General features: G+C 39.5%; 1 protein-coding gene across 1 annotated transcript; it reads left to right on the top strand.

The window, feature by feature from the left end:
* Window positions 1–6,430: 6,430 nt before the first annotated feature.
* On the top strand, window positions 6,431–7,026 carry LOC105516260 (60S ribosomal protein L11-like). Its single transcript, XM_011948375.1, has one exon. The coding sequence runs from the start codon at window positions 6,437–6,439 to the stop codon at window positions 6,971–6,973; it is 537 nt and encodes a 178-aa protein (XP_011803765.1). The 5' UTR covers window positions 6,431–6,436; the 3' UTR covers window positions 6,974–7,026.
* Window positions 7,027–9,864: the final 2,838 nt, after the last annotated feature.

Genomic DNA, 9,864 nt, shown 5'->3' with positions numbered 1-9,864 from the left:
TTTTTAATTTTTATTAAGCAAAGCACAGGAATTGACATCAGGGGTAAGGTATGCAGGCCGAGCTGGGCAAAGCACATGAGACGTAGGGTATGCAGGTCAGTGCATCTTGTTGCTATGGTTATATGGAGTAATGGGCCACCTGGTGGTCTGGCCAGTAGCAATAAGGCTGTAAATCAATTGTTTAGCATTCCTTCCCAAGGTGGGACACTTCACAAGATTCATCCAATGTTTAGTTCTCCTAAAGCCAATTTCTGGAATTCTTTAAGTGAAAGGCATGGTTAACCATTATGAAAGCACAGAATGGCAACTATTTCCTATGTGTGACTAAAGCCTGGGGTTAGTGGGCATAGCATCAGTGAGGTAGGGGTACAGGTTTTCTGAAGAGAAGAGGAAAAAAAAAAACTACATGAAGAATGAGTAGTATCCCATCCTATTCTATCTCCAATAGATTTTAAAATAGATAGACAGAAAGAAATACTTTTCTTACTGTTAGTACTGTAGCAGGACGAGCCACAGACAAAACCTCGCAGACAACAAATTGTAGAAGGAAGGGCTTTATTCAGCTGGGAGCATCAGCAACCTACTGTCTTAAAGTCTGAACTCCCCAAGTGCATAATTTCCGTACCTTTTAAGGGCTCACAACACTAAAGATTTTACATGAAAGAGTTGTGACTGATTTGAGCAAGCAGCAGGTACGTGACAGGGACTGCATGCACCAGTGGTCAGAGTCAAACAGAACAGGGCAGGGAGTTTCCCAATGTTCTTCTATACAATGTCAGGAACATTGGTTTCTAAGTCATGAGTTGATTTTTAACTACTAGGTTTAGGTCAGGCAGACCCAGGCCTGGTTCCGGGCCTGGTGCCGGGCTGCCTGTCTTTGGTTTTACGTCATTGTTTTTTCTTCATTTGTATACTCTTAAAACTGAGTATAAAACAATACAAAACAATATTAGAGGGTCTCTCTCTTTGCTCATTTCCCCCCTTTTGAGACTCTCACTTTTTATTGGTGGGTGTTCTCACTCTTATTTTTGCTACTTATGTCTTTTTGTGCAATAGACTGATAGTGATTCATATAGTACAGTTGTGCTAAAGCATTTTGGTGAACTAAGATAGCGATGAAGCTTTTTTATCATTTGAAGAAGTACAGGTAGCAAACATCGGAGCAGTAAGCAGATTTTTATTACCATTATAACTTTTATTATAAGAGTTTTAAATCCTCCTAGTGCTGGGAACTAATTTTTAAACATGGCTTCAGGGTTGAATTCATGCTACACTTGTACAGGCACATGTGACTATATCGTTAACTACTTGCTTTTGATTATCTATGTGTAGACAGTAATTAGTAAGGTTAAATTTCTTATAGACCTCTCTTTCAGCAGCTAGCAAGTAGTCAAGAGCCAATCTATTTTGATAGATAGCACTTCTTATCTGAGTTTCTTGCTGGGCCAGAATAGTCAAGGCTTGACTGGTTTTATTAGTGATGATTTTTAAAACAGCTTGCAACCATATGATACAATTGAGCATGTAAATGGGGGTCCAGTATTCCCATGAGCCATCTTGTATCTAAGTGGCAGGCCTATAGTATTGTACAAATTTTAAGAAGGTTATTTATTATCTTTTTAATTACTTGTGGCTATGCTTCATTTTCTGTGGGAAGCACAGACAGGGAAGCCCAGAAGTTCACCTGTCTTCATGGGCAGTAAGAAGAAATATGGTTTAATAGTGCCAATAACACAACTACCTGTCTACTGGTCAGGCAGCTTAGCATAGGCTCTATGTCTACATATCCAGTATAACCCGGTGGGGGCAGTCTAGTCCTGGTGGAATTCTGGGTGGAACTGTTTTTGCAGTACTATTATACAGCTTTTGCCTAAGACAACTAAGCCAGCCTACAGGATAAGTGAATCCTTTTCCTTCTCTAGCTATGCAATACTGTCTAATAATTGGGACGTTTAGAACCCAAAAATTGTCAGGGTGGTTCTTTTGGGCCAGGAACGCATCAGGAACTGGGCTTGTAGGAACTAATTTTTGGGCTTCCCATGGCCATGGATCTCCTGTTACAGTTCCTCCACAAACATAACATGAAGTGACTTTTAGAGACTGGGCTACATATTCGGCTAATTGCAAAAACAAATTTTTAGTTTTTCCTGGAATCTCAGGCACTGGCACATTTAGTTCATCATAGAAAGTCTGAAATACGGGTTCTAGAGAGTATTTTTGAACCTTGCCTTTTATTAGGATGCTTAAGCTAGGATCTAGTCATTTTCCATCAATGCCTAATGTTACATATTTTTTTTGGTCCATTTTGGGTCTGAGGGGTTTGTGATAACCAGTTCTAAAGGATTGCAGCTCCCACTTGTGCAGGAGGGGCTGACTTTTCCTTTTTGGAGCCAAACAGGATCTTTTTTATTTTTTATTTTTTTTCAAGTAGCCCAAATGACATAAGACCAGTATTGCCACATTTCACATAAATATGATTCTTGACAGATATACTTATTTTCTGCTGTGTAACTTTTTTCTCAGTCTAGAGAACCGCATCCCATCTCATGCTGCTTACTATTAATAACGGCACAGGCATCAAATTTTAAGGTTACATTTTTGGGGACCCCTCTTTCTTCTGTTTTAGCTATTACTTTACTTGTGTCACTTAGAAAAGGATCAGTCCTTAATTTTATTTTAAAAACTGTGATCATGGGAGGCTTAAAATTGGTCATAATATGCATCAGGTTGGTTATTTCCTGGGCTACATACCTTGGATAGAATAGCATTATACAAACAAGTTTCTTTTTAGAGTTCTGGTACACTTATAATAACCATAAAATAATAGGACTGTAGCAGTCTTTTGTCCTACATCAGTGATTTGATGTATACACTGGGAGCAGCCCTCAGTCTGAGGAAGGTCAGTTGAAGTCTTTACTGTACAGTTCAAATTTTAAGGAAAATGAGTCCCACGATGAGTTTCCTCATACTTCGGCCATGTGTGGACCAGTCAGCTTCCGGGTGTGACTGGAGAAGGGCTTGTTGTCTTTTTCAGAGTCACTTTGCAGGGGTTAGTGAAGCTGCTCCCATCCATGTACAGCTCCCAGTCTACAGATGTTTAAGGGTGGTCTCGGAGGTTAGGCCCACTAGAACAAACTGAGTGCAATACTTTTACACAGTTATGTTTAACAGGGCTCTTTGATACCAGGAGCAAGGTGGTGGGTTTAGGGTGTTGCAAACTTCAATGGTTATGTGGGGAATTTTATAGAGCAAGCTTTGGTATCTAGTTAGTCTAGTATTTATTAGCTAATGGTGTCCTTTGGTATTTATTGAAATCACCACAGCATGGGGGGACTTTATGTTTAGGTTTTGTCTAAGAGTTAGCTTATCTGCTTCTTGTGCTAATAGGGCCGTTGCCACCAGGGCCCTTGGACATGGGGACCAGCCTTTGGAAACCCCATCTAGTTGTTTTGAGAGATAGGCCGCTGGCCTTGGCCAGGGCCCTACAGTCTGGGTTAAAACTCCAACTGCCTTTTTCTTTTTTTTTTTTGACATATAGAGTGTAAAGAGTTTTGTCAGGTCAGGTAGCCTCAGGGCTGGGGCCAACATGAGTTTTTCTTTTTAACTCATGAAAAGCTCATTCCTGTTGGTTGTAATAGATGTAGTTTATTTAATGTACATTTTTATTGACTGTCATCTACCAAAATACTAACTTAAATCTTGTAACTATTTGATTTCAAGCTTTAAATTGATCTGGTATTTCTTGTGGGGCTCTAATTGCATCTAAATAGATGTGAGAGTTGAAAGATCTATAAGGGGCTTCTCGTGCTTTATGATGTCTTATTATTATTATTATTATTATTATTTCTGATTGATGAAATGCCAGGGTGAAAGGGATAGCCAAATGGACTAAAGCACAAGTGCCTCTCTAGTTATTTGGCAGAGTGCCCAGTAAAGGTCCACGACAATACCACCACACATCCGATCAGGCATGAACAAGGGCTGATTGATTGATAAACTCTTGAAAATTCTTAAGCTCACTGCAACCCTTCAGGTCTCCAAGGAATACTAAGTCTCCTCCTTGCCGTGAGAGACATGAAGTGAACTTAGTGTTGGGAGACGGAAGCCGGATGGCCCTCGGGGGCTGACCCACAGGGACTTTGGGATATAGCAGAGAGAACTTGGCATGACTTATTACTCCAGGCTGTAGAATCCTGGAAAAGAGCCACCATGCAGCCCTCGCCTGGTCGACTAGAGGACCACCTTCGTGGAAGGGGAACAATCAGGGCTTCTGGCCTGCCATGTGCACAAGCATAACAATTGCTTTTGTTTAATGTGCAGATGGAATATTTGATCCATTTTAACTAGGCATTTGCATCTTGGTATGCTGTCTTAATTGGCAAAGTTTATTTTAAGTCTTTAACTTCTATGATCCTGTAGTAAAATGAACGTTTCCTTTAGCACCTATTTTTATTAGTTTTTAGACCAGAAAAAGCTAAACACCATTTTATATTTAAGAATGCTTTTTGTATGATTTTTATACCAGATAAGTTAAATTTTACCTTTATATTAGTGTGTTATTAATGTTAATCTTAATTTTAAAAACCTCGTAGACATATTTATTCAACTTTTTATGTTTCACCATCAGGTAAGATTTTATAGACTCTTTTTCACCTTTTATAATTTTTGTTAAAGAGCAGGTTGATGCTTTAAGAAAAACATGTTGCATTTTTACTTTAATGTCCAGTTCACAGAAAAACTGGATGATACCTTTTTAACTTTAGCTAATATGTTCACACACAGAAATTTTTTTACAATTAATGTTTTAAAACTTGCTTAAACTTTTAAAACAATAATTTTTTAACATTTTCATGTAGGTAAAAATCCACATTCTTATGCCTCCTTATAATCTTTTTACTAAAGGTGTATTTTACTTTTTTTATACACCTTACACATAAACTGTAGTCAGGAGGCCTTATTACTTTTAAATTATATAACATTTTTTGTATAAAAATTTTTTTATAACTTTTTTCTTTTATGACTTTCACAGACAATTTTTTGACATGTTTCAACTTTTTGACTTATTACAAACTTTTTAAAAAAATAACCAGTTAATTTATTTCAGGACAAGAATTTATCATATAACTTTTTTTATATAAATTCTGCCTCTCCGCTTTTTTTCCTTTCTTGAAATTTTCCAACAAAGTTCCTAGTGGGCTTATTTTGCGCCTGACCCATGTTTTCTCAAGACAAAATACCACACTCACACCACACACACTCACCGCAAAACAAAGAACAGGTAAAGAGTGCACACACACACTTTTGTCATTTATAACAAACCAAAATCAAAATACCATGAAATCCAAAATTCAAGTACTGAGAAATTTAAGCCAAGTCAAAAACCAAAACCAAAGTATCCAGCAATTCAAGTCAAGTCAAAACCAGAACAAAAGTGCCAATACAGGCACACTGTAGTTGATCAGGCCACGCTTTCACTCAAATGGAGTGGGACAATTTCCAAAGTCTAGTCTCTCCAAGTCAAGTCAAGTCAAAACCAGAACAAAAGTGCCAATACAGGCACACGATGGGTGGTCAGGCCACCCTTCCACTCAGATGGAATGGGGCAAGTTCCAAAGACTAGTCTTACCAAGTCCAGTCAAGTCAAAACCAGAACAAAAGTGCCAATACAGGCACACGGTGGGTGATCAGGCCACGCTTCCACTCAGATGGAGTGGGGCAAGTTCCAAAGGCTAGTCTTACCAAGTTTCAGATGTTGGGACTCCAGGTGCCAGTTCCTTCCCTGTGTTCAGCCACTGTGTTAATCCTCTGTGGGGGACTGCTAGGCGCTGCTCTGGTGAGGCGTTCCACCGGGACAGCTGCCTACCCAGAAGCGCTCTTTGGATCGCGTCACTCAGGCTGGTCAGAGTCCCCCCGCAGGGATGCTCCACAGGGCAAGCCTAAGCCGCCTAAGGGGCTGCCTCAGCCGTCCCTTAGTTCTTGCATCTCGGTCAGGGAACCAAGAAATGCAGCAGGACAAGCTGCAGACAAAACCTCTCAGACACTGAGTTGTAGAAGGAAGGGCTTTTATTCAGCTGGGACCATCGGCAAGCTACTGCCTTAAAATCCAAGCTGCCTGAGTGCACAGTGTCTGTCCTTTCTAAGGGCTCACAACACTAAAGATTTCACATGAAAGGGTCGTGTTTGATTTGAGCAAGCAGCAGGTATGTGACAAGGGCTGCATATACCGGTGGTCAGAGTGAAACAGAAGAGGGTAGGGAGTTTCACAATGTTCTATACAATGTCAGAAACATTGGTTTCTAAGTCAGGAGTTGATTTTTAACTACTAGGTTTAGGCCAGGCAGACCCAGGCCTGATTCCGGGCCTGGCGCCAGGCTGCCTGTTTTTGGTTTTACTTCATTGTTTTCTCTTAAAATAGGTACTGAGGCTGCACTCCATCATGGCGCAGGATCAAGGTGAAAAGGAGAACCCCATGCGGGAACTTCGCATCCGCAAGCTCTGTCTCAACATCTGTGTTGGGGAGAGTAGAGACAGACTGACTGGAGCAGCCAAGGTTTTGGAGCAGCTCACAGGGCAGACCCCTGTGTTTTCCAAAGCTAGGTACACTGTCAGATCCTTTGGCATCCGGAGAAATGAAAAGATTGCTGTCCACTGCACAGTTCGAGGGGCCAAGGCAGAAGAAATCTTGGAGAAGGGTCTAAAGGTGCGGGAGTATGAGTTAAGAAAAAACAGCTTCTCAGATACTGGAAACTTTGGTTTTGAGATCCAGGAACACATCGTTCTGGGCATCAGGTATGACCCAAGCATTGGTATCTACGGCCTGGACTTCTGTGTGGTGCTGGGTAGGCCAGGTTTCAGCATCGCAGACAAGAAGCGCAGGACAGGCTGCACTGGGGCCAAACACAGAATCAGCAAAGAGGAGGCCCTGCGCTGGTTCCAGCAGAAGTATGATGGGATCATCCTTCCTGCCAAATAAATTCCCGTTTCTATCCAAAAGACCAATAAAAAGTTTTCAGTGAAAAAAAAAAATAGGTACTGAGTACAAAACAATATAAAACAATATGAGAGGGTCTCTCTCTTTCCTCAGTACCGTTAAATTTGAAATCTGAATCTGCTATATATAATTTATATCATAAATTTTGTAAAGTCTTAAAATTTGAATGAAAATTTTAGAATCTCCTGAGTCCATTTAAATTACATTCAAGGGCAAGGAACAGCAACCCTAATAGAAAAAATTAACATGTAAACATTTAAGTGCTTATTCAACTACAGGAATTCTAGGGATAGAGAGAAGTGAGGAAAGCATAGTAGTTCAGGGATGTCACTAGCAATGGCTCTGGCTCTCTCTCTCTCTCTCTTCTCTGCTATCCTTAACATATAGGTCTTCATCCTTGTGCTTTTCATTTTAAGGTCATAAGATGGCTGCTGTATTTGCAACAATCCTGTTTCAGGAAGGAGAGAAATAAAAGAGCAAAAAGAAAACAAAAGCACATGCCCATCAGCTCTGTGCCTCAGAAGCTCCTCTCCTCATTAGCCAGATCTGGTTCATACAACATTTCAGTTACCTCCTATTGTATAACAACACACCACAATACTTAATGGTGAGGACTAAAATCTGACCTTTTCTTCTCTTGCCAAAATTCCCATCTAAGGGGCCTGGAAAGTATTGCCCTACAAACCATAAAATCTCATTAAATGTTTATTAACCAAGTATAATGTGGCTTACTTTCCAACCTGACTCTGGTGTAGCGTCACATGATAGATAGCAAATCCTGAAGGAAATCAAAATATTTCACCCCAAAATACTTTTATCTGATGTATTTAGAAATAGCTACCACAGGGTCAACAAGTTGAAATGGCCCTGCAAAGTCATATTTTGTGGGAGAAATTTGCACCTGTACAGAATCTCCATTAATGCGGCAGGTCTATCCTTTCTAGGCCTTTCCTGGATCTAGGAGAGATTAACTGTGAGTCTTACACCTTTAAGGCTTGAAAAGAGATATTTACCATCTATTCTCACCCAGGGCTGCCATCTGAGAGCTTTATCTACATAACAAAAACCTTAACTCAAGCATTCCTTTTTACTGAATCCAAGTCTTTGGACAATAGTTTAACTCTCTCAATTAATTGTCAACTAAAGAATCCCTAAAACCCACCTATGACTTACAAGTTCCCCACTACACAACCCCCAACTCCACATTGAGATGTCCCACCTCACCCTGCAGAATCTTCCACATATAAACCCAAACTATAACCTGACCACCTCAGATACACTTTCCCAGGACCTCTTGAGGTTGTATAACCCCAGACCATGGTCACTTATACTGGCTCAGAATAAGCCTCTTGACACCTATCTTGGCAGAATTTAGTTTTATTTCATCATCAATATCTTTATAAAACAAGAAAATAGCAGACAATTCTTCCATTTGCATACATTTCACTAGGAAAGGCCAGAGGATCTAAGATGGCTTCATCTATAAATCTGGCATTCAACTGGGATGGCTAGAGTGACTGGGAGTTGGCTGGACCTCTCTATATGATTTTTTTTAACGATTTTTCTTCCTCCAAGATTTTTGTCTCTGTCCCCATGGATTTTTTTCTAGCCAGTAGCTGGAATTCTTTACACGATGGGTGGCTTCTAAGAGAGTGACAAACAGAAGTTGCAAAGTCTCTTAAGATCTAAGTCCAGGCATCAACCAATATCACTTCAACACAGTCTACTAGTCAAAACACAACCAGCTATATTAGTCTGTTTTCACAATGCTATAAATAAATATCCAAGTTTCAATTGACTGACAGTTTCACATGTCTGGGGGGCCTCAGGAAACTTACAATTATGGCAGAAGGCAAAGGGACCTTCTTCACATGGCATCAGAGAGAGAAGAGTGGAAGAGCAAAGGGAGAAGAGCCCCTTTGAGAACTCACTCACTGTCATGAGGACAGCATGGAGGAAACTGCCTCTATGATCCAATCACCACTCAAAGGTCTCTCCCTTGACACGTGGGGACCACAACTGAAGATGAGATTTGTGTGGGGACACAAAGCCAAACCATATTACAGCCCAGATTCAAAGGCAGAGGAAAACAGAATTTACCTCTTCTTAGAAGGAGGGGCATACTTATACAAGGATGGAAGGACTCACTGATGGCCATCTTTGCAAATAATCCACCACACATACATACTCTATTCCAATTGCTGTTCAGAAAAAGTTTCAGTAGATCAAAGAATGCTCACAACAGTATCTGCCTTAATTCAAATACCTTTTTTTGTTTTTGAGGAATTTCCATTCTTTTTTTTTTGTAACACAAATATATATGATACTCACACATATATATGATAGTGTTTACTTAATTTAACTTACTATATAGTTTAATTTTAACTTTAAAGATAGAAAACATTTGTGTGGATGAACTATAGGTAATTTTTTGTTATATTTTCCATTATCTCTGATTTTTTATAATTATAATGTTACTTCTGTATTATTAAAAAATAATAAATGCTCTTCTCTGAAAGCTAAATATTTATTGGTGGTACCTTTTATAGATGTAACAAAAGTGATACACACATTCCCTTATAGCTGGATATTTAGATTGTTTATAATTTTCTCATTAAATCATGCAAAGATAAATGTATACAAATCTGTTTTCTAAGAAATAATATTTCTATTAGACTTTGGCCAGCATTATATAAAACAGTCTGTCTAATCATATCTTCAGCAACATTGACGATTTCTGTGTTTTTGGCATTTATTACAACTTATTTTTACTTGCTTTTCTTTTTTTTTTTTTTTTAAACAAAGTCTCATTCTGCTGCCCAGGCTGGAGTTCAGTGGCATGATTTCAGCTCACTGCAACCTCTGCCTCTCAA

This window comes from Colobus angolensis, unplaced genomic scaffold (genome assembly GCF_000951035.1).
Source record: "Colobus angolensis palliatus isolate OR3802 unplaced genomic scaffold, Cang.pa_1.0 Scaffold279, whole genome shotgun sequence".
Classification (NCBI taxonomy): Eukaryota; Metazoa; Chordata; class Mammalia; order Primates; family Cercopithecidae; genus Colobus; species Colobus angolensis.
Note: the sequence above shows the minus strand (reverse complement) of the source record. Positions and strands in the feature narration are given on the sequence as shown.

Excerpts from the sequence above, each read along its gene's own strand:
- LOC105516260 (XM_011948375.1), top strand. The coding sequence starts at position 6,437 with ATGGCGCAGGATCAAGGTGAAAAGGAGAACCCCATGCGGGAACTTCGC.